The following is a 24822-nucleotide window of genomic DNA, read 5'->3' as shown; positions in this document are numbered from 1 at the left end:
GCGTTAAAGGGCAGGTAAAATGTCTTATGGTTGTGGGATTATTACTTAAGTAGATGTTTAGATACATTGTCGTTTGTAATTTGTTTTATACACACACACACACACACACACACACACACACACACACACACACACACACACACACACACACACACACACACACAATCTTTATATAGTACATGAAATTGTAGTACTGTATACAGAACTTTGGAAATCTCAAAATCTACGAAGTTTCTTTCAAGAACTCCCTTATTGGTCCAATAAAAGATACTGCAACCTACAATAAATCTTGATAACTAAACTCATCATAGTGAAAGAGGTTTTCATTGCAACACCTCCTGCTACCGATGAGCTTAACCCTGTTACCACAAACTTTGGCAAAGACTCTAGTTCCACTTTGGTGTTAGAACACTTTGTATTCGTTGAATCAACTGTTGCAGAAGGACTCGATAGATAGATATAGATATAACGCCAGCAAAATAGAAGCGTTAATGCCACAAGTCTAGTGAGCAGGAGCCTGATCAGCAGCAATACTGTCACCTGTGCGTGAAGGGGCCTCGGGGGTCCCTTAACGAGAGCCGACACCTGCGCTAATCAGACTATTCATGCATTACCATTACGCCAATTCCGTGTTAAAGTGTCATCATTCATCTGTCAAACAGTAAAAAAACCGGTGTCATACACGTGTCAGGGTCCGCCCTAATCTGCACACTTACTAAAGGGATAGTTCTATATACAGATGGAATTGGCGTCAATGCTCCCGCTGGCGTGTTGCGGCGCGCACACGCCATGCAAGAAGGGGCGGGGGCTAACCAGTTGCCGCGCCTACTGGCGCTCAATAGCGTCGGCTACAGCTGTACCCCACATTGACGCCAGTTTTTTGCTGAAGACGTCCCGAACGGCTACGTGACGGTATATGGAATTAACCACTTGGTGATTTCGGCTTGTTACGGGAACTTGTCCAAGACATTACAGCTCTCTGCAGAAGATACGGTTAAGGGGACGCGGAGGCCAACAGACAACACACACACACACACACACACACACACACACCATCCCAACGTTACATGGACATGTGCAAAGGTATACACAGACGCACACAGGCGTATATGCAGTTATACACAGACGCACACAGGCGTATATGCAGTTATACACAGACACACACAAGCTTATATGCAGTTATACACAGACGCAGAGAGCCAATTACACTGCGTTATTTTATCCGGTAACGTGGGATTCTCTCTGCGAGATCGTCACTTGGCACTTTTACTGCGCACGTAGAGATTGCTCGAGAAACACACAGAAAACCGACTGCGTTTCTCCGTCTGGCGAACAGAACAATGCAAAACGGATCTGTCATTTATACCTGCAGTGCCCCCAGTTCTACGACCTTCGTATGAGCGACGGCACGAGCGAAAACAAAAGGCCGTAAAGCAATGCGCACGGACATCGTGTGTGCGAGAGCGACAGGGCGGCCGATACTTTGCGCTGGCCGGGTCACATGCGCAGTTCAGCCAATGAGGCCGAACCACTGACGGGACGTTACGACCACGCAATCTTACAGGCCACGGATCGCTTTTAGTACAGGCACGCGTGACGCCTGGGCACGTGCCTGTACTATTTCCGTGGCCTTAGGCTAGGTCCCCGCTGCAGCCGAAAGTGCGCGCCTCACCTCCTCCCTAGCAGTACCCGGTGACTCCTCGTTTCCTGGCTCACTGCGACGTGTCAGCCAGCAGGGGCTACAACTGAATTGTGTTCCCATGCGGCGATGAAGAGGGGAGATCGCGGGCAGGGGGGGGGGGGGGGGGGGAGCCTTCCTCAAGGTTCTCAGCTGTTTGGGTCAAAGGTTTGCTGTCCAGATGCTTTCAGCACAATATACACTGGCGGCACTGCGTGTCAGGGAAGGATAATGAGTGGTCTGGCTGCAGGACAGAGGGATTTGGTGGCTTGTGCTGTATAGAGCTGGACTTGGTGTTTATACATAACCAGACTCTTAAGCAACTGCCTGTGACTGACCTGGGCTCAGCCCTCAATGCTGGACTCCAAGCCAAGATGCAATGAATAAACACACACACACCACACACACCACACACACCACACACACCACACACACCACACACACACACACACACACACACACACACACACACACAACACACACACAACACACACACAACACACACAACACACACAACACACACAACACACACACACACACACACACACACACACACAGATTGTAAGCGGATCAGAAAATGTGCGACATGGCCGCGCCCCCCCCGACCCGTTTTGGCCACGCCCCCCGCACCTAAAAACCGCTGCTGCAGACCACGGTGAAGCGCTGTGCGCGCGCCGCCAGGGCGCAGGGCAGGCATGCAGCGGGGCCTTATCTTGCACAGGAGAGAGACGCAGTCCCAATGTGAAAGCAGCTAATAAATAGCGCAACACAAGGGCAGTTCTCACACGGATAACCTGGCTTGGGAGACAGGGATATAGACAAAATTACCCACTTTATCTTCACGCTATAGTAAACAGTTGCTTGTAACAGCATTAACCCCGCAGAAGCTTAACCCTTACAGAAATTTAACTCATATAATGCATCCTGCCCCCATGAGCATGTCCTGTTCGGGGGGGGGGGGGGGGCTTTTTAACTTCTCAGACGATTTAAAAGATGAAGACGACGATCTCTCTGGGATGTAATCAATCTAATGCAGCGACGTGCTGGCCTGCTCGTCTGAAGTGACTTACCTCTGAAAATACTACGTTGTCCAAGGAGAGATCTTCAAGTTTCAGTGCAATGAGTGAGATCTCCAGCTCGGTTACATCATCGATCGCGCAGGAGAGCGACGTTTGCAGTCCAGCGACGTACTCTACAAACCCAGTGAATATGGGAGGCTGCAGTACAAGAGGACACAGGAATAAGAACGTTGCATATACCAACAGAGCGCTCATCATGTACAGGGGCCCCTTCAGGTTTGGCATTAAAAGGACAATTCTTCCTGGGACTAAAAAAAGTGTGCTAATGGTAGTGAAATGTTTAAGGGGTTTGCAACGGGGTGATTGGGGTGTGCTAATGGCAGTGAAATGTTTAAGGGGTAAGCATCGGGGTGATTGATCACCATTTTAGTATTTTTTCCCCCCTCAAGATATTGATAGAAAACATGATACAATTATACTTTCAACGAATATAGAGATACACAAGATCGACTATTACTTAATTAGACCTTATCCACTTTGTACGCTCCACTGGGGGGTATCGATTTCCTACTAGCTAATGACAAAATCAAACTAACCGCATCCAGTGGGCGTCATATATAAAAGTCAAAAAGAAAGGAGAGAGAAAAAAGGGAAGATTAAAAAAAAAAAAAAAACCTTGGGGGGGAGGGGTAGTGAGCCCCCTCGTTCCTCCGCGACTGCCAGGGCTAACTTTTCTTGACTTCAGACCAAATCCTCTTATTTCTCCATTTGTGGAGGAGAGGCCTTTTATTTCCGCAAATACCGCTCCATTTATTCAATTTCCATGTGTTTGTAACTCGGTATTAGCCATTTTATCTTCTGCGAATTGTCCACAACCTATCAAAATTAGTCAATTTAGTTTAGACCCGTTCGCTGTCCCAACCACGGGTCCCACGTCTTATAAAATTCATCCATTAACCGCTTCAAAAAAGTGGTCATTTGTTCCCATCAGCATCACCTCGTTGATCCTTTTCTCAACAATTTGTCTAGAGGGGGGGGGGGGGGGGGGGGGGGGGGAGTGCCATTTTCTTCCATGAGGCCGCTACGGTGCATATCGCTGCCGCCAGAATGAATGAGATCAGCCTCCTCATTTGGCGACCAATATCCTCAACTGGCTTTGCCAGCAAAAAAATAAGCGGGTGTATTCTTTTTTTTATTTTTTTAAATCAAGTTCGTTTGTAAACTTGGTGAAGGGAGACTTGGGGTTCAGTATCATAGGATGAGTCCATTTTCTATGAGGTCACCAGGCCACGTTGTCACTTTACAGATATCCTCCAAGGACGTTTGAGCTTTCTCTGCCCACGATGGTGCCACTGCGCTCGTGGAATGTGCGTTCAGTAACCTGGTGATCGCGCTCCTTTGTTTGAAACGCCTTCTGAATGTGCAGTGACCCCTCTGGCGTTAGAATCCACATCACCTTTTCTTATCCCCCCCCCCCCCCCCCCCCCCCAATATAATACAAACATTTCCTGAAAAGGTTCCGTTCTTTTCAGGAAGCAACAAGTCATATGAAAATAAACAAAGAACATGCAAACCTCAAAATAATTAGCAAAAATAAAAGGATATCGATGGATCTCAACTCCATCCAGTCCTAAATACAAAGTTTATAATTCCTTATACACAGCAGTAGGACATTCCCATGGAGCAGTTTGTAATCCATGCCAGTCCATATATATATATATCTCCACATGCTTTAGTGTATCTTAGAAGTTGAGGATTTCCAGGCCTTTATGAAAGTCTCCAGCACCTTGGGAGAAGCCTATACAGGGCTTGCTTCTCAATTTCCATGCCACCAGTTAAATCATTCCAGAGTCTGAATGCCAAAGAGGACCTTGGGATAAATGTGGAATTGCAGCAGAATTCATGGAGAGGCACAAGCCATGTTGACCAGATCTGGGAACCTTAATCTTCCTGGCCAATATGGACCAACACAATCATTCTCACTGTTTCCCTCAAGACCAGGGCATATACAGCATATGTGCCAGTGGGGAGTCAAATGGAATTGAGAAGGCATCTGACGGCCCAGTCTTGTTTTAGTTGGTGTCTTGGGCAAAACCTATGCACCTTCCTGTTATCTACAGAGGCCAATAAGCTTGATTACCTTTAGCCTTGGTCTAATTCCATTCTCCGGCTGGATTGGGGTTCTGACCATGAAATCCGCTTCAACATTCCCCTTTCCTGGAATGCATAGAACTGAAATTGCAGACAAGATGACTTCAGCCCAATGCAATACTCAAAGCGTTTCAATTAGGAAGGGTTCTCTTATGCTGCCTCTTTAGCTATGCCACGACTGCGGTGTCCAGCAGGACTCTGACTGCACATGCCTTCGGTGCATATAACACTGCTCTCATTTCTAAAATATTTATTGGAAGACTCTTCTCTAGCACTTATCAGGTGGACAAAGCCCATCGTGTTGGTGTACGGAGTCTCCACCAGTACATGCTTGCCTCCATTTAAATGGTAACCTCCTGTACATCCTCTAGAAGCATTATTCCCTTTCCCAGGTTTTGGTGTTTCTCCTGCCAAACGAAGAACCTTCTTGCAGACAGCAAATCTTCTGCTCTAAACCAGATTCAAGTTTAAAATGCTCCCTGGAAAGGCATCATGTGAAGTCTCGCCCAGGGGACTACATCTAGGGATGCAGCCGTGGACCCCAATAATATCATGCACTTTCTGGCAGACAGCTGAAGGCCTAGCTCTACATATATAGACCACTGGATTGGTTGTCTATTCTCGATCAGATACACTTGTACAGTATCAAATCCTCCTGTAGCTCCTGGGATGAAATTTATAATCTATCAATGGGAACAAGAAATGTTTAAATATATACCGGTCCCCTGTTCAGATACTGAAACTTCACAACTAAGACCTTCTAATGAATTAGTCTGGTCACGCTTGACTTTCTTTGTTTAAATAAGGAGAGAATGGTATCCAGGTCTTCCCCAAAGAGTAGGTAATGTTTAAAGGGCAAACTGCAGGACTTATTCTTCGACTCAAAATCTGCCAGATCGCCCTCCGTCTCCAGCGAGAATGCCATTGATTTTGCTGCCAGGTAAAAAGACAAATAATCTCACAAAAAAAATCCACCACCGTCTTCGGGATTTGATACTTCTTGTGCAACGTATATCTTGAGACCCTTGACATCCAGTCCTGTTCCGACTCTTAATGCCCTAGTTAGGCTGAGTGAGGCCACTTGCTGGATTACAGGCTGCTCTGGCAATGAGGAATGACTTGTTCAAAGCTGCCCCAATTTCGCGATTAATCGGATCCTTTCACACAGCAATCTTCCTACACACTCCAACAACTGTGGCATCAACCCTAAACATGCTCACCCAATCTGAGACTTCTTCCTTATGAAAGGGAGACATGCAATGGAATATTCTTGAACACCGATTTTTTTTAAACCAGGATCCAGCCATTCTTGTTCAAGGATTTGCCTTATTGAATTATGCACATTAAAGCAATGCTAAGGCCTTCGATTACTTGAAAAATGCATCACAGATGGAGAACGCCTTTCTTCTATCCTTAATTTCCATGGCAGACAGCATAGGCCTAATAAAGCTTGTCCACAAAGTATTGAAGAAGCATGCCTCCGGTCCAACGTCCCCTTCTTTACAGGACGGCAAATCCTGTTCCCAAAACGAGTCTGGGTAAAATTCTCAGCGGAAGAGTTTGATCCAATTTCTAAACTCCAGCACCTGACTATTTTGTTGATCCCTTAAAAAGACAGATTGAGAACACAGGTGCTTAGTTCTTCTGAAATAGTTCTCCACAATCAACCCATGCATATTGGCCGCTTACCCTTACCGGAGGAAGGAACAGGAAAAAAAAAGGGCACAGCACTACTTCCATGCAGCAAAAGATCAAAACGAGCGTTCCAATAATGAAAAAATACTAATTTATTGGATCATAGAAAAAAAAAAAAAAAAGGCATACACAGGCAGGAGGCCCACACCTACGCGTTTCAAACCTAAGCTCTTTATCAAGGGTAATGATCCTTACCAGAGGCCTTCTTAGGCCTGGTCACTGGAACTGAAACCTCCACCTGTCTAGAACTCTTCTTGGATTCAGAGCTTTCATGCTAAGCAGACGCAACAAAATACCTTTCACTAGGGCTTCCCCCGTCGGGACCAAACTGAAGGATTGGAGGAATCCCTGTGACTCGTTTGCCTCAACACCGGGCATGAAATCATAGGACGGTCCCAGAGGAGTTTTGATGACAAGGAATCCCAGCTGGAACCGAGAATCACTCGCATCAGATGTTCCAACAGACTCAAACCCTTCCGTTAGGGACCGAGAAAGGGTAGGGTAACCGTTCCGTCACTGGAATGCCACGTAGGCCCCAAACGTGGCACTGTCAAAGTCTGGCCGAGCTAATCGCCTAAAAAAAACGAACCCACGGAGAGGAACACACGCACAGAATTTTAGCAGACTTTCCTGCCAGCAGATAAGTCAATCCCAGACTGAGCCCGAATACTTAAAAATGCTCTGGAAAGGAGAAGGGAACCTCAACCGCCTCCCTCCCCGCTGCAGGGCGGCCATATAGTTGCTGCCTGTGCAGCAGGAGCGCGTCCTTGGTGTCCCCACCAAATACCGGAAGCCATCGAGGGTCTCTGTGGCCAGCGTTCACGCAGGCTCAATGAAGTCCTCGGCGAACGTCCCTGCGAGCAGCTATGGCAGAACTCTCAAACTATTGCCCGTGGGAGTGGTCGGTTGTTGTATATCCTCACTGCTGTGAAGCTTGACATTGGTCCCTATTGGAGTCGGTTGTCTCCCCTCATAGCGTCCTTGGATGGGCACCTAAGAAAACCAGCTACTATACCGCTTTATCATTCCCCGGTACTGACCACGGCCGCAGCACTGCTATCCTTTTTCTTCTTTTTCTTTTTCTGCAGATTTGACTTGAACGGTCGCAGGACGCTGGCAAAGTAACCGGACACCCAGAGCATGAGCGAGATCGTCTGAAACCAGAGGAACAAAGAGCAAAACGTCATTCAAGAAGGAAGACTAGCGCCAATCCCGACCACGTCTTCACCTTACACAAGTGGATAAAAAGCAGCGCCGGTTCCAATACGGAGAGATCTATTGTATTGTGTTACATGAAAACCTTTTTACCATCAGACGGTCCTGCCATGCATGGCTTCCAACGCGCATTTTTGTTTTTATTCCCCCAGATTGTTTGTGAATGACTAAACTTATGACCCCTTTCACATCGTGTTGCAGCGAAGGGGTCAACACCCCTCCCACCCCCCAGGTTAACACCACCCACCTCCCCCCCAAAAAACAGTTGAACTGACCTCAACAAAGAAGACGAGATTCTCAACCACATGGGGGAAGGTTCGGCAGTGTCCTCCTTGCATCTCCATCACCTCCCCTTTACACTTGTGGAGGAGATCTGGGAAGGAACGAAAAATGGTAATATCTAGAAAAATGAGCATGTGGGATTTCCAAGTCATTGGATGCTTGGTACGTACCTTTTAACTGTTCTATAGAGGATTTTAATCTGTTCCCTATTTTTTCTTGAACTTGACGTGAATCATCTGAAAGAGGAAACGGGTTTAATAGTGAATGTCTTGCGTGCTGGTAAAGACCATTGTTAATGATGGACCTTTATTGGAAGGGGCAATGGATCGTATAATAGGGATATGAAGATGACATATTATAGCATCTACATGGGGTACAGGGGGTACCAACGCCTAACACAAAGAAGCTTACAATCTAAAAGAAAAAGGACCCTTTCATATCTTACCAACACTGCAATGACCAAAGTGCTATATGGAGTGAGGGGCAGAGTGTAACACCATTTATTTATATGCCAACCTACACTGCTTTCCTTTTTGTATTGTTTAATCAGTCTCTCTCTTCCTGTTGATGAGGCATAATTATAATAAATACGCATAAAACAGCTTTGCTCAGTTGCTTAAGCCTTTCCCTGCCAGGGAGGCCTCAGACCCCTCTGGCAGCAAATGGGTTAACATGTTTAGGGTCTCCTAAAATAATTCACGACTGCTACTTCTTAAAACACATTCTGACCACTGCAGCAGGGAAGGGGTTAGCGGTGTTAACCGCACCTCCCCTCCCCCCCCCCCCATCAACAGTACATGGGTTGATTACGTTAGAAAACCATTTTGAACGTCATCTGCAGACTGGTAACAGCCAAATGTTTGTACAATTGCACAATATGTCAAGCACAGAAACGTTGGAAAAGAACGTGAAAAATCTGAACATCGCTCAAAAGCTCCTGAGTTAACTAGTCAGATTACATTACTAACCGGTGAATCATTAACCTCAAGTGGCGTTAAGTGGAGCAAAAATGGGGCAATCAATGGAATCCATGGCAAGAAAACACACAGACCGAGGACAGACTGTACATGGAGTGGGTTTGTTTTGACATCGCACCAAACGTAAATCAAGAGACTCTGGTAAAGGGCTGTGGCATCATTGCAAAACGCGTAGGGCAAATTCTTCCTAGCAGTCAGAACGGCGAGAGGACAGGCAGTCTCCAGGGAACATCCATAGTGATGCGAGTGACAGGGAAAGTGCGGCACGGAGAGCTCAGTCCGAGCGGGAGCACCGGCGCGTCTCCGTCTCTGAGGACCTTGCAATACTCCTGTGTCCTCGGGCGTCCTGTGGCTGAAACTGCTGCGGAGCCATTTTGTCTGGCGAGTAGCATTTTGCTCATTCCTTCATTATGAAATATATACCAGAACCGACATCGGTTGAACTCGAACATGTCTTTTTTTCCAACCACATCTACTAGGCAAGTACATCCTACTATATACGTGGCTCGTCCTGTTGCTCTCTTATTTCAAGGTGGTTTGGATATTTCTTCTGGGATTGGTGGATGCCAACACTGTATCCCAGAGGCAGATGGAAAAATGCAACGTTCAGACGTTTTTCCCCTTTTATCTCTGAGAACCAAGTATGGTACCCGGAGTCCATTCTGAAGTTGGAGCTCTGACCATCGCTGGATTCAGGAAAGAATCCCCCCCCCCCCTCCTTTACGAGACAGAATGAATCATTATTTCACTAGGATTTTTTTGTTGTTGCAGTTCTCTGGATCAATATAACTCACCCGATTATGTGACAAATGTTGAACTCTATGGACATATAGTAGCATAGTAGATTAGTTGGAAAGAGACATATCAGAAGTTCGCAGACGTTTTGGGAACCCGCCTTACCTACGCCATTGGTGTCCAGTTCGTAAATATCATTAACAAGCTGGAGAACGCCCGTCTGGCAGTGGCAGCTGCCACAGCTCAGGAAACCTTTGAGCCGCGTTGCGGGAGGACCGAGGAAAGGATACTAGGAAAGAAGCAGAAGACTGGAAAAATTACAAGTGTCTTTAAAAAGTGCACTTCTTGGTAGCTGACAAAAATCACCACATCACTTAAAAATACTGGAACTGGATTCCCCTTCCACCCCCCCCTTAACAAAATCCCCTACATTCAACCTATAAAAATACAGCAACAATTTAGCACACTTTGGTACATAGCCTTATGTAAAGAATTTAACAGCCACATTTGGGTTCCTTATAACAAATGTAAACCCTGCTTAACCCTTTGAGTGCCCGCGAGGTAGGGAAATTCCAGCAATTCGCAATAATCTGACCGCGCCTCAGGGATCACATGATCGCACGGTCACAGCGGTGACGTGAACGGGGGAGTGCTTCCCGTTCTCATCAGAGAGCCAATGAAGACATGATGGGAGACACGGGGCGTTGCTTGTGCAAACTCTTGCTGCACACACTCACTTCAGACAAAAAGGGAGCAGCCACAGGAATCACCCCCCTCCCAAGTCTCAGAGCTCCGTGTTTACACCCGGACGCTAACAAAACTAAAATCACGGGGAGGTCAGGCTCTCTTAAACATAAAATAAGAGAAGACACCGCCCCAAATCAACCCCTTAAAGAGGTCAGTGTCATTAATAATTGCTTAGCTTAAGGCAATACAATGATTAAACTGCCGAAGGATCCTTTCTCCTGTGATTGATCAGCGGAGATCCTGCTTCCCGGGGCGCGCAATATGGCCGCCCATTTCAAAAGAGGAAGTTCTGTGGATTTCTAAATGGCTGCTATAGCAACCCAAGGAAGCTTAATACATTAAAAATCACCACAACGGACAAAAAAATAAAAAAATGCAAGTAGTCTTAAACTACACAACCGGTTTAGTTAAAAAACAAAACAAAACAAAAAAACCCACAGATTTTGAATGAAATGTTGCTAATAAACTGCTTGCATATTGCAAATAGAAGAAAAACCCAAACGGCTGCTGAATAATCTTGAAAAATAAATTATGGATATTTAGACAAAATCAGCAGGAAAAGGAAACTAGAAAAATTAGGCAGACTGCCGGGTTATATTTTGGTTGCAAAATCTGCTTCATTTTTATTTTTTAACGTCTCACTGGGTAATATATTTATTTTATATATCATGTCACCAATAGGAAGCTGTAGTGTAGTGGTTAAGGTGCAGGACTTCGATACATAAAGGTCATCGATGTATCTGTTTAATTAGGCAACAACAACAACAACCTTTATCCTCTTTGGAGGGCGCCACGTACATTAGAACGCCTCAAGTTTCCACCCCGGAATTGGCTGCATAGAATGTATCTAAATTGTAATTTTAAGCAAGCACCAAACAAATCAGGATTCCCGTTTGTACTGCCCCATGTACCTGGATTTTTCTCTCGATAAACCGCTTGCCAGAATCCACCGCCTCTTCCAGCTGGTGCAGCAAAGCTCGGATTGTATCGATCTTCGACGAAACGCCGTTCTCCACGCCCTTCCCAGAGTTCTTTGGCTCAGCCGTATGGCTGAGAGTGGTCAGACCACTCACCAACCTTAGAGTCAATGACCGGATTAGCAGCCAGATCCTCTCTTCCTCCAGGGACAGTTTCCGGTGGTCTTCTGAAACGTCCCTGTACCGGGGGAAGAGCGGCTATTGAGTCAAGGGAAATTCATGAAGGTCTACAACTCTCACGAAGGGAGAAGACAGAGGACTAGGCAGCCATACAACAGGCAGGGGTTACGCAGACTCCGAACAAACACAAAATAACACAACTTGCAGGGGGAATGGTCCCTTTAAAGAAAGTCCATTTGCAGAGAGAGAGTTACAATGTGAAAAGTACAAGACCAGATACAAGACACATGGCCACTTCTCTATAACTCCCCTATACATCATTCATACGAGAGTAAGGGTGTGCCCGCGGCTAGATTCTTTAGTGGATCTGGGACAAAATACTTCACAATTGCTCCCTCTAGTGGACAGGCAAAAATGATGCCAGCTTTGCAGTGGCAGAACTACCATAACAGGCTGGGAGGTGGGCCCCGGATGGACACCCTCCGCAGTGCCCCATCTTCTTTCCACTGGCGCCCTACCTCTGCAGCAGGCGGCGAGACCCAATGCAACCCGTCCAAAACACGGAAGTCAAGCCCCACCCAAAGTGGTGTCCAACTTTCGCAATGGCTTCCTGGGTGGTCTCCCTCCGCCACCTGGCAAGGCCTTGAGTGGGGCGGGTGGGGGAAGAGGGGAAAAAGGAGAGGGGTGACCTTATTTTGCCCTGCACCAGGGCCCACCTGTGAGTAGTTCCACTCCTACAGCTATGCACAAACGACTTACCTGCTATTTAATACACAGAGTGAGGAAGCCGATGCATGGCCAACTGTGTTACCCGGGTTCTCACTACATGGAATATACAGGATTAAAGACCGTTTAATGCATTCACCTGTCCTTCGGATCCCAGTTAAAGAGAACGGTTAGGTCACGGTTGTCACGAAGGTCCTTCCATGGAATGTCATCCTCCTCCGGACTCAGGCTCATGGATTTTATACTTTCTTCTAGACTACTCGAACTGTGACGTATGGGACAGAAAACAGTGGTTGGGTACATAGCAAAATGGGCTGAACTACAAGACTGGGTGTTCAACCATAATAATCAAAAGCACTAAATTGCTACATAAAAATCGATGTAAACGGTTTCTTTCCCAAATGTATAGCACCGGTCCAAAGGGCGGGGAAACAGTTTCAGGTGAGGAGAATCCTGCTTGTGTAGACAACACAACATAGACCAGTGCTTTCCAACCTTTTTTTGGTTAAGTAACCCTATGTGAAATTCTGAGGAACCCAAACTTTCTCTAATAGCGCATCTGAGATCAGATGCATTGTAAGGAACCCCAACCCTCTCTAATAGCGCGTCTGAGATCAGATGCATTGTAAGGAACCCCAACCCTCTCTAATAGCGCGTCTGAGATCAGATGCATTGTAAGGAACCCCAACCCTCTCTAATAGCGCGTCTGAGATCAGATGCATGGTAAATTCTTCTTTATATGGTACAATTTTAAAATTACAGGGAACCCTTTAGGGATGCCCGGGGAACCCAAGGGTTCCTAGGAACCCTGGCTGAAAAACACTGCCATAGACAAACAAAATCCTCAAAGTGCAGGTCTCCTCTAGGACAGAGATACACAGTGCAGGTCTCCTCTGGGACAGAGATACACTGTGCAGGTCTCCTCTGGGACAGAGATACACAGTGCAGGTCTCCTCTAGGACAGAGATACACAGTGCAGGTCTCCTCTAGGACAGAGATACACAGTGCAGGTCTCCTCTAGGACAGAGATACACAGTGCAGGTCTCCTCTGGGACAGAGATACACAGTGCAGGTCTCCTCTAGGACAGGGATACACAGTGCAGGTCTCCTCTAGGACAGGGATACACAGTGCAGGTCTCCTCTAGGACAGGGATACACAGTGCAGGTCTCCTCTAGGACAGGGATACACAGTGCAGGTCTCCTCTAGGACAGGAATACACAGTGCAGGTCTCCTCTGGGACAGGGATACACAGTGCAGGTCTCCTCTAGGACAGAGATACACAGTGCAGGTCTCCTCTAGGACAGAGATACACAGTGCAGGTCTCCCCTAGGACAGAGATACACAGTGCAGGTCTCCTCTAGGACAGAGATACACAGTGCAGGTCTCCTCTAGGACAGAGATACACAGTACAGGTCTCCTCTAGGACAGAGATACACAGTGCAGGTCTCCTCTAGGACAGAGATACACAGTGCAGGTCTCCTCTGGGACAGAGATACACAGTGCAGGTCTCCTCTAGGACAGAGGTACACAGTGCAGGTCTCCTCTAGGACAGAGATACACGGTGCAGGTCTCCTCTAGGACAGAGATACACAGTGCAGGTCTCCTCTGGGACAGAGATACACAGTGCAGGTCTCCTCTGGGACAGAGATACACAGTGCAGGTCTCCTCTGGGACAGAGATACACAGTGCAGGTCTCCTCTGGGACAGAGATACACAGTGCAGGTCTCCTCTGGGACAGAGATACACAGTGCAGGTCTCCTCTAGGACAGAGATACAAAGTGCAGGTCTCCTCTGGGACAGAGATACACAGTGCAGGTCTCCTCTAGGACAGAGATACAAAGTGCAGGTCTCCTCTGGGACAGAGATACACAGTGCAGGTCTCCTCTAGGACAGAGATACAAAGTGCAGGTCTCCTCTAGGACAGAGATACAAAGTGCAGGTCTCCTCTGGGACAGAGATACACAGAGCAGGTCTCCTCTAGGACAGAGATACACAGTGCAGGTCTCCTCTGGGACAGAGATACACAGTGCAGGTCTCCTCTGGGACAGAGATACACAGTGCAGGTCTCCTCTGGGACAGAGATACACAGTGCAGGTCTCCTCTGTGACAGAGGTACACAGTGCAGGTCTCCTCTAGGACAGAGATACACAGTGCAGGTCTCCTCTGTGACAGAGATACACAGTGCAGGTATCCTCTAGGACAGAGATACACTGTGCAGGTCTCCTCTGGGACAGAGATACACAGTGCAGGTATCCTCTAGGACAGAGGTACGCAGCGCAGGTCTCCTCTAGGACAGAGGTACACAGTGCAGGTCTCCTCTAGGACAGAGATACACGGTGCAGGTCTCCTCTAGGACAGAGATACACAGTGCAGGTCTCCTCTGGGACAGAGATACACAGTGCAGGTCTCCTCTGGGACAGAGATACACAGTGCAGGTCTCCTCTGGGACAGAGATACACAGTGCAGGTCTCCTCTGGGACAGAGATACACAGTGCAGGTCTCCTCTGGGACAGAGATACACAGTGCAGGTCTCCTCTAGGACAGAGATACAAAGTGCAGGTCTCCTCTGGGACAGAGATACACAGTGCAGGTCTCCTCTAGGACAGAGATACACAGTGCAGGTCTCCTCTAGGACAGAGATACAAAGTGCAGGTCTCCTCTGGGACAGAGATACACAGTGCAGGTCTCCTCTAGGACAGAGATACAAAGTGCAGGTCTCCTCTGGGACAGAGATACACAGAGCAGGTCTCCTCTAGGACAGAGATACACAGTGCAGGTCTCCTCTGGGACAGAGATACACAGTGCAGGTCTCCTCTGGGACAGAGATACACAGTGCAGGTCTCCTCTGTGACAGAGGTACACAGTGCAGGTCTCCTCTAGGACAGAGATACACAGTGCAGGTCTCCTCTGTGACAGAGATACACAGTGCAGGTATCCTCTGTGACAGAGGTACACAGTGCAGGTCTCCTCTAGGACAGAGATACACAGTGCAGGTCTCCTCTGTGACAGAGATACACAGTGCAGGTATCCTCTAGGACAGAGATACACTGTGCAGGTCTCCTCTGGGACAGAGATACACAGTGCAGGTATCCTCTAGGACAGAGGTACGCAGCGCAGGTCTCCTCTAGGACAGAGGTACACAGTGCAGGTCTCCTCTAGGACAGAGATACACGGTGCAGGTCTCCTCTAGGACAGAGATACACAGTGCAGGTCTCCTCTGGGACAGAGATACACAGTGCAGGTCTCCTCTGGGACAGAGATACACAGTGCAGGTCTCCTCTGGGACAGAGATACACAGTGCAGGTCTCCTCTGGGACAGAGATACACAGTGCAGGTCTCCTCTGGGACAGAGATACACAGTGCAGGTCTCCTCTAGGACAGAGATACAAAGTGCAGGTCTCCTCTGGGACAGAGATACACAGTGCAGGTCTCCTCTAGGACAGAGATACACAGTGCAGGTCTCCTCTAGGACAGAGATACAAAGTGCAGGTCTCCTCTGGGACAGAGATACACAGTGCAGGTCTCCTCTAGGACAGAGATACAAAGTGCAGGTCTCCTCTGGGACAGAGATACACAGAGCAGGTCTCCTCTAGGACAGAGATACACAGTGCAGGTCTCCTCTGGGACAGAGATACACAGTGCAGGTCTCCTCTGGGACAGAGATACACAGTGCAGGTATCCTCTAGGACAGAGATACACTGTGCAGGTCTCCTCTGGGACAGAGATACACAGTGCAGGTATCCTCTAGGACAGAGGTACGCAGCGCAGGTCTCCTCTAGGACAGAGATACACAGTGCAGGTCTCCTCTAGGACAGAGGTACACAGCGCAGGTCTCCTCTAGGACAGAGGTACACAGCGCAGGTCTCCTCTAGGACAGAGATACACAGTGCAGGTCTCCTCTAGGACAGAGGTACACAGCGCAGGTCTCCTCTAGGACAGAGATACACAGTGCAGGTCTCCTCTAGGACAGAGGTACACAGCGCAGGTCTCCTCTAGGACAGAGGTACACAGTGCAGGTCTCCTCTAGGACAGAGATACACAGTGCAGGTCTCCTCTAGGACAGACGTACAAAGTAGAGCTCTACTCACAATTTCACAATGCAATTCTTTATATATTGCATCAGCAAACATAGAGAAACAACGTTTCAGGCCCCATATGGGAGCGGGAACCGGAAAGGTGTCCTAGCGGGGACCTGCAGTTTGAGGAATGCTTCCCCAAACGGCCATTGCAGTGGGAAGGAGAAGGACAGGTTCTGCCGGTTACATAAAGAGGTTATAAGCCAGGCTTAGACCGTTCTGGTAGATGGATTGTGTCAACCAGGCGGGGTAACTACCAAACATTAACCAAAAAAATTAAAAAAGAAATATAAAGCCCATAGAAAAGCCAGATGACCAAGTGTGTGCTCATTCTCAATAATAAAACACCGGAAACATGTATTTTTTCACCTGCAGCTTTTCCCATTATTCAGCATGGTGAGAAGCGAAGTATGTAACTATGTAACTATGAAGTAACACGTCAAAGCACGTCCGCGTGTTTGCCACTGCGTGCCACGCTCTTCCCACTGTACCGAATTTGCCAAGAGCAAAGATGAAGACACAGTTGCTCAGAGGATGTGTCTGCTCTAATGTTGCTTGGGAAAGGGCTGTATATGGGCTAGAATATGGGATATAGGTTCTGGAACATGCCGGGCTTGTAATGATCCGTTTTGGATTGAGACAGGACAGGGACACAGGGGAAGCCCGTAGGATGGGACTCTTTACCTTGAGGTCCAAACCCGACCCAGGCTGGCCTTGGACAGTCTTTGTATGTATTCAGACCGCCAAGTGCCCCTTTTCACGCTGAAACTCACTTTTATGCGCTGGTAATGCAAATATACATGGTACAGATGCTACAAACGTTAACCGAATAGCTTTTTAAGTCTTTACATATACGCAAGATTACATTACAATATTCTTCTGGCCCCTTTGGAAAACTAGAAGAGCCGTGCGTCCCCAACATCTGATGGTAGAAATACTCTCTCAGGGTGGGGATTCCCAGAGCAAAACACGCATCTTTCTCCTTCCTTAGGCAACGTCATCCAGGAATACATGGAAAACTTACATTTGTAATGCAGCCAACTAATCATTATCGCTCAGGTTTAGCAACACGGTAATATCACGGTGTGAATCCTGGCATTAGCATTAACTTAGCAGCCAACCGGGGAGGGGGACTTATTGATACTTGGTATTAGCCATTTCCCCTACAGCCTTCAAGAGATGAGAAAAGATTCGACTTACATATTGGCTTCAAGTAAGAGGTCCAACAGCAAGCGTTCCGTGCGAACTTGTGCAAAATGAAGAGAATTGTTCAACCGGTTTCTAAAAGCAATGAATTCTGGAATCTTCTCAAAGGCGCCATACTTGTAAGCTTGTATGATGTATTCTGAGGTCTGCACAGGACAAGAGGAAGGTGTTACTTTAGTGTCGGTAAAAAGCTCTGGACACCAATTTAATCTATAAAGAACTCCACTGTTGGTCCAATAAAAGGCATTACAACCTACATGTACGCCGCTTTTCTCCAAGACCAGTACAGCTACTAGAGCTTTGTGTGCAAAGTAATACGGAGCCATCATTAGCCCCCACAGATAAACAGAACAAGCCCATTTGCTGGGATCCAATGCTCCCAGAGAAAAGGAAAAGATTAATCTTCCACAAGATGCAAATAACAGTCACTGTAAGGGAGATCGGTAACGGGAAGTAACCAAGGAAGGGCCGCCAAACGGTTCCTATACTCACATCTTTCTGGTTGGAATGGAAAAACCGGAGCGCAGAGTTGCAGGCTTGCGATGCCGCTGCGTACTGGCCCAGTGACCCCGCGAAGCGCGTCAGCAGGTAACTACAAAACAAGACACAGCTTGGTCATCGTTCCCCAAACTTTCCCCGCACAAGGTCTTGAGGAGCTTTCTAAGCCGGAAACTCCAGTGACAAAGCCGGTTGTTGCCGGAGAGGGAAAGAATAATTCATCTCGCCACGCCCTCTCTGATGTTACAGGCGTAACCAACATTGTAATCCTGCAGGCGCGTTGCAGTGGGACAGTCGCAGACATGCCAGGGGGAGAAGCGGCCATTGTTTAGAATTACCTGCGGGGCTCAGACGCCATCCCACCTGCGTGCACGCTGGCTACGCCTGTACTTTGACAAGACTAGCATTCCAAAAGCAAAACGAGATGAAGATGCAACCTCGCTATTCAATCTAACAGCCCGTGTGGAATAAGAGCCCCCTCCAACGGAGCAGACTATCACATCACTATCTAACTGAGAGAACCGCAGGCGATTCAGCAAAACACTTTGCAGACAGATGTTCGCCATTCGCACCGGGGCATAATGCGCATGCTCTCCCGTTATGGAAAGAAGGCCACACATTCGGCCAGAAAATAGCCAGTGCTGGTTAACTGGTGAAAAGCCAACTTTCACACACGCGCTACAAGTCGCACTGGTATTTGCCAAATCATCACAGGGATGTGAATATAAAGCATTAAAGTCCAGATTTACTACGCAGTCTTGTGCCAAGAGGCCCGCTCCGATGTCGGACGACACTTCCCAGCTTAAGTTAATGAGCTGTAAGGCGTCTTTACAGGGCAGGAGGGGCCCGTCTTTACAGGGCAGGAGGGGCCCGTCTTTACAGGGCAGGAGGGGCCCGTCTTTACAGGGCAGGAGGGGCCCGTCTTTACAGGGCAGGAGGGGGTCTTCTCACAGAAGATTGCTTAGTAAACTTGGGCAATAGTCATTTGTATCCCACTTCCAATCTTCTACACATGAGCATGTTAAGTGAATATCAAGTTCCCCCTTAATCTCTGCATTAAGCAGCGAGATGGCAGTCCCTCTCCGCACTAAGCAGCAAGATGGCAGTCCCTCTCCGCACTAAGCAGCGAGATGGCAGTCCCTCTCCGCACTAAGCAGCGAGATGGCAGTCCCTCTCCGCACTAAGCAGCGAGATGGCAGTCCCTCTCCGCACTAAGCAGCGAGATGGCAGTCCCTGCAGGACGTTTAAGAGGGTACATTTGATGCCTTTTTTTTATATTAACCAAAACCCAACATCTGTAAGTATTTTAAATCCTTTTTAAAGTGGCTATGAAAACCCGGTGAGCGGAGACTCGGGAGGGGATGGATTTCCGGATGTCTCTGTTTGCTCGGTCACCATCTCTCTCCGGTCCTTACCTTTATTGGCTCTAACAAGGACCGGGCGGGATAAGCGCAGAGGAAACCAATACAGACACTTTCCCCGCTAACTACCAGCGATTCACCTCGAAACAGATGGGGCGACTTCATAGTTTTGAGCAAACGTTTCACGGAACTCAAACTACGCTCTCCGCAGGCAGCCGAGGGGTTAAAGTCACTGACCGCCGCCTTACGAACAAGTTGTGATGTGCACAAAGCAGCCGAGGGGTTAAAGTCAGACTGACCGCCGCCTTATGAACAAGTTGTGATGTGCACAAAGCAGCCGACTCACCCAATAGTGTCATGTTGAACGTGTTTAGCATCGAGGCTGGAATAAAGGTCCATAACGGGCTCAAACGCCCCCAGCTTACAATAGATGCGGATAAGCAGCAGTTTAAACTGGGCATTGGATGGGCTGTTGCTTAAGCCTTCTTCTAAGAGTGTCAGGCAATGCCACACTGCCCACTCCTCGCCTAGAAACAGGGACAAGAGCAAACAGATGAGAAGACGAGACTGTTTGGGACGTCCGTCAATAATATGATGGCTGTTCCAATAGGTCTTGGTTGGTGGTTGGTGTGTGGTGTGTGGGGTGTGTGGTACTGTATATACATGCATAACTTCCCAGTACATATTGCATGAAAAAAGTAGTACTTGTCTATTTTTATTTGACATTTTCTTTAAAGCATGTTGACGTTATGTACATTTAGAAGACATGGAACAAAGAGAGGGGGGTTGGGTTTTTTTTCCATACTATCCACTTTGGAGCTTTCTGTACAAAATCATCACCAGCTATATGGGCATCGGCTGCATGTCACGTGACTTTCACCGCTCCACTGACGGAGGCATGAAACGCAACCATATTATCTAGCAGCATAGCTACGTCCAATGCTGGCGATTACTCATGAAATGAAGATTGTACATGGAGAACCCCTTTTCTACCCAACGGGTAAAGGTCTCCCATGAATGTCACGCACACAAGGCGGGCCGCAGACCGTATCGGCGCGGTGTCTGCGCGGTGTACGGGTTACGAGGCGCTGCTTAGAAGACGATCAAACTTGCCTGCGTCTAACCACAGATCCAGGAGCATGTGCGCGGCGATCAGGCAGTAGTAATCGGAGAACTGCAATTCGGTTTTCAAGCAGGACTTTCCTGTGAGAGGAAACTACACGTTAGTTTAACCCTTGGAGTGCAAGAGGGGCAGCGATAGAGTGCCCCAGCCCCTCCGGTACTTTGCGATCACGTGGTTACGATATCACTAGTGAGCGGGAGAGGAGTCGTCCTCGTGCAGCCAGGTGGCAATGGAGCGGGGGGCCACAATGGCATGGGGACCCTGTGGTGCCAGACCCCATAATGTGATGACTGTGCTATGGGGCTTCCCAATGGTTAATTACCTGCCGCGTGTCGGCTTATTTACCCCTGCTTTGGAAATATAACAGTGCTGGTCTTCTACCACGTATAAAACTTTGCTGCCATAGGGGCCTGGAACATATGGTGACGCTAGATGCAGTGTTACATGTATATATGCAAGCCTGTATGTATATATGTTCTATTTAAACAGAGCTCTTTACAAAGTCATTAGAACAAGGCGTTAGAATACAATAAATGAATAACACACAGCAGTACAATAGGACAAGGAATTCCTGGGCCAGAGAGCTTACAATCTAAGGTGTGAGACAGTAGAAGTGCTAAGTGCACAGATACGGGTTTCCGGCTCTTTGCAAAACCAGCACAAATCACAGCCAAGTGGAACTGCCGTGTTAACTCCCCCAGAGGTGATCCTCACCGAACTCCAGGCCGTGCCGATACCGCATGGTGATCTCCTGGACGGCAGCCTGCTTTTGGGGCTTGTCCATCTTGTGGTAGAGGCCGAGCAGCCTCGTCAGCTGAATTACACACATGTGTCTCTGCAGGGCCTTGATGTCAGCTGGCAGTGCAAGATCGCCCTCTGCTGGAGGAGACAGGGGTAAGGACCCCAGCAATCTGTTTATAAACTGCAAAAAGAAACAGGTTTGCCACAAATCCCTTTTATACGTATTAAGGTGTCCATTGCATACACACCTCCAGATATATATTTATAATTATTATTATTATTATTATTACTTGTGTATCAAATACATCACTTGTGAGCAAATTCACAAGTCACAGACAGGTCTACAGCCCTGCCTTTCCCCATTATCCCTTAGCATAGTGTTTCCACTGCAGCAAGGGAATCTGGGTAATGACATGCAAATGAGTACAGTATATAGTGTCAGCTTTCATGTCAAATCCATTTTAACATGGACCCCTAATAAGCTTCTGCGTACCGCATTACACAGCCTGGGTTAAAGTGCAGAGCCAGTAACCCTACTCACAGACAGCAGTTTCGACCTGAACCAAAAGGTGACACTGTCTGCTCATCTGCATGTAATTTCCCAGAATCCATTTTAACACTGATCCCCATAAGCGTATGCTGCCGCATTACACAGCTTTTCAGCACCACCTGGGTTACAGAAGTGCAGAGCCAGTAACCCTGCTCACAGACAGCTTTTTTGACCTTTTGGCCCGAAGTGTGAGGTTGGTTTCCGGCTTTGCCGCGTGCAGCTGGAAGTGGCCACAACAAAGGGAACAGAAACCTTGCACCGCAAGTAAAATAGCACTAATGGGCACACACACACCCCGAGACTGGCTCTGTACCAGATGGAAGAGAACTGCCCGGGAACTTACATTAAAGTAGCAATCCCCGTTATCCAAACCAGGGGTCCCGACCCCCGGGGGCACAGGATATTTCAGTTATGTTGTGCCAGTGTTTAACCAAAAACTACAAATATGTCACCAACAGAAATGTGCAACGTCTTCAGGCCACAGTAAGCCTGACCCTGTGGCCAGTGTCCCCCCAGGCCACAGTGAACCTGACCCTGCGGCCAGTGTGTGTCCCCCCAGGCCACAGTGAGCCTGACCCTGCGGCCAGTGTCCCCCCCCCCAGGCCACAGTGAGCCTGACCCTGTGGCCAGTGTCCCCCCCCCCCCAGGCCACAGTAAGCCTGACCCTGCGGCCAGTGTCCCCCCCCCCCCAGGCCACAGTGAGCCTGACCCTGCGGCCAGTGTCCCCCCCCCCCCCCCCCAGGCCACAGTGAACCTGACCCTGCAGCCAGTGTGTCCCCCCCCAGGCCACAGTGAGCCTGACCCTGCGGCCAGTGTGTCGTCGTCCCCCAGGCCACAGTGAACCTGACCCTGCGGCCAGTGTCGTCGTCCCCCAGGCCACAGTGAGCCTGACCCTGCGGCCAGTGTGTCCCCCGCCCCTCCCCCCCCCAGGCCACAGTGAGCCTGATCCTGCGGCCATTGTCCCCTCCTCTCCTCCCAGGCCACAGTAAGCCTGACCCTGCGGCCAGTGTGTGTCCACCAGGGAACAACCTACCTGCATCGAGGAGGGTACACACACACACACACACACTTCAAAGTAGTAATTTCCCCCTGTATCCGTGGTTGGCTATTTTGACCTCATGGGTTCCATGCGGTGAGTGGGGTTGGGAGACCAAGATGCCAAACCAGAAAGGTCCGAGCAGGCACCTACCATGTGGATGACCGGTGTGCACCAGGAGACCCCTGCCCAGTACATTACATTACTGCTCCGTTACTAGCAGAGGCGTTGGTACTTACATTGGTGTGCTGGCTGGGAAAAAGGAGATCGGAAAAAACTTTAAGGTCAGTGAAACAGCACGGCTTGTCCCCAAACTTGACGAAGTACTGGAACATCAGATCTTCTGGTTCACCTGCAGAGAGGACAACAAGGTTTTAACAATCGTACAAGATGGTGTAAAATTCAGAAGCATGCACAGGCCCCTCTGGCAACAAGGGGTCAAGAGAGGAGTTCTATAAGCAGGAGCGCCAATTCCAGTCCTCAAGACCCCCCCAACAGGTCAGTGTTTAAGGATATCCCTGCTTCAGCATAGGTAGCTCAGTCGAAAACTGCCCCACCTGTGCTGAAGATAGAGATTAGCATGTATTCTGAACACTTCTTACCCAGCTTGTGTTCATCGTTACACCCTCGCTGTCGCAGGCGTTGAATCAGTTCCAGCTTGGCCAGATGTGGCCCTCGCAGTTGCCGTTGGCTCTTGGATTCAGCGAGTATCTGATCTTCGACAAACTTCACTGTCTGCTCTACAGAGTAGTCCAAATCTCCTTCCAGTGACCTGTGTGGAAAAGGATAAACAAGCCATGAAACGCGAGTAAAAAACACCAAGAGCGACCCTCCAAGGTTGCTTGTAGTACGGTGACTCACCCTCCAGGTTTCTGCTCTGTACTGCACACCTTAGTAAAGCTAGAGTGTCCTCGTCCATGTATACCCTTTCTTGACCTTTGAATATCAAGTCAGACACTGCTCATCTGTGTCACCCGAAAGGCGGACATCCATTGGCGCAGCTAAAGGGTGTCAGTCGCTAAAGGGTGTCAGTCGCTAAAGGGTGTCAGTCGCTAAAGGGTGTCAGTCGCTAAAGGGTGTCAGTCGCTAGCTGATGTTAAAGCTTCTCTATTTCAATCTGAAACTCCCCAGCCCTTTATCCCCTGCACCCAATTTTCCAACTATCTGTCCATGAAATGTCTGAATTGACTGTGTAACCCTGTTCTTGTAATGTTACCACGTACTGTTATAACTGTGCCCAGGACATGCGTGAAAACGAGAAGTAACGCTCACTGTGTTACTTCCTGGTAAAAACATTTTATAAATACATAATTGTTGACCAGGGAAGCAGCTTTCAACTTCATCTACTTCTATTAAAGTCTTGCGCAGACACACAGACAGACACACAGACAGACACACAGACAGACACACAGACAGACACACAGACAGACACACAGACAGACACACACACACACACAGACACACACACACACAGACACACAGACACACACACAGACACACACAGTAACTTACATTAGCCCTTCTGCTGGAGGAGTCCAAGCTTCATCAAGAAGATGAAAAGCTGAATCAAAGTAAGAGATGTAGAACTGCCAATCATCTGAGCTAAAACAAAGAGAGAAATAAACAATGAAAACGGGTACAGTAAATCGGCAGCCCCCTCTCACACGTGTAACAGGGAGCGCCAACACGGGGGCCAGAGCCTGATCCCGCATTAACTGCAATGGGCATAACCAGGAGCTCCGCGCATCCCGGCATCCGATCCATCCCGGCATCCGATCCATCCCGGCATCCGACCCATGCACACTCCAGGGGAGAATGTATTGTGGGATATTCGCTATGGTGGAGAGTATTCAAACTATATGGCAAAGAGCCAGCACCACCGGCGGCCTTCCCTGTACACTGCAAGTC

General features: G+C 48.4%; 1 protein-coding gene across 2 annotated transcripts in view; it reads right to left on the bottom strand.

Annotated features, from left to right (window-relative positions):
• Positions 1-24822, bottom strand: part of NAA25 (N-alpha-acetyltransferase 25, NatB auxiliary subunit) — a 52604-nt gene that overhangs the window by 4014 nt on the left and 23768 nt on the right. The window contains exons 9-23 of one of the 2 annotated variants that reach the window (XM_075568144.1): positions 24427-24516; positions 23517-23686; positions 23154-23266; positions 21302-21509; positions 20578-20667; positions 19811-19991; positions 18098-18197; positions 17600-17751; positions 12462-12587; positions 11411-11654; positions 9918-10041; positions 8211-8276; positions 8034-8131; positions 7584-7697; positions 2749-2895 (exon numbers count right to left, since the gene is read on the bottom strand). In XM_075568144.1, coding sequence (XP_075424259.1) covers positions 2749-2895; positions 7584-7697; positions 8034-8131; positions 8211-8276; positions 9918-10041; positions 11411-11654; positions 12462-12587; positions 17600-17751; positions 18098-18197; positions 19811-19991; positions 20578-20667; positions 21302-21509; positions 23154-23266; positions 23517-23686; positions 24427-24516 — 2023 coding nt within the window. Of the gene's footprint in view, positions 1-2748; positions 2896-7583; positions 7698-8033; positions 8132-8210; positions 8277-9917; positions 10061-11410; positions 11655-12461; positions 12588-17599; positions 17752-18097; positions 18198-19810; positions 19992-20577; positions 20668-21301; positions 21510-23153; positions 23267-23516; positions 23687-24426; positions 24517-24822 lie in introns of those variants that run through there. The other variant, XR_012787704.1, reaches the window with a different exon arrangement.

The sequence above is a fragment of the Ascaphus truei genome, chromosome 13, assembly GCF_040206685.1.
Source record: "Ascaphus truei isolate aAscTru1 chromosome 13, aAscTru1.hap1, whole genome shotgun sequence".
NCBI lineage: Eukaryota > Metazoa > Chordata > Amphibia > Anura > Ascaphidae > Ascaphus > Ascaphus truei.
This window is presented reverse-complemented; position numbering and strand designations above follow the sequence as displayed.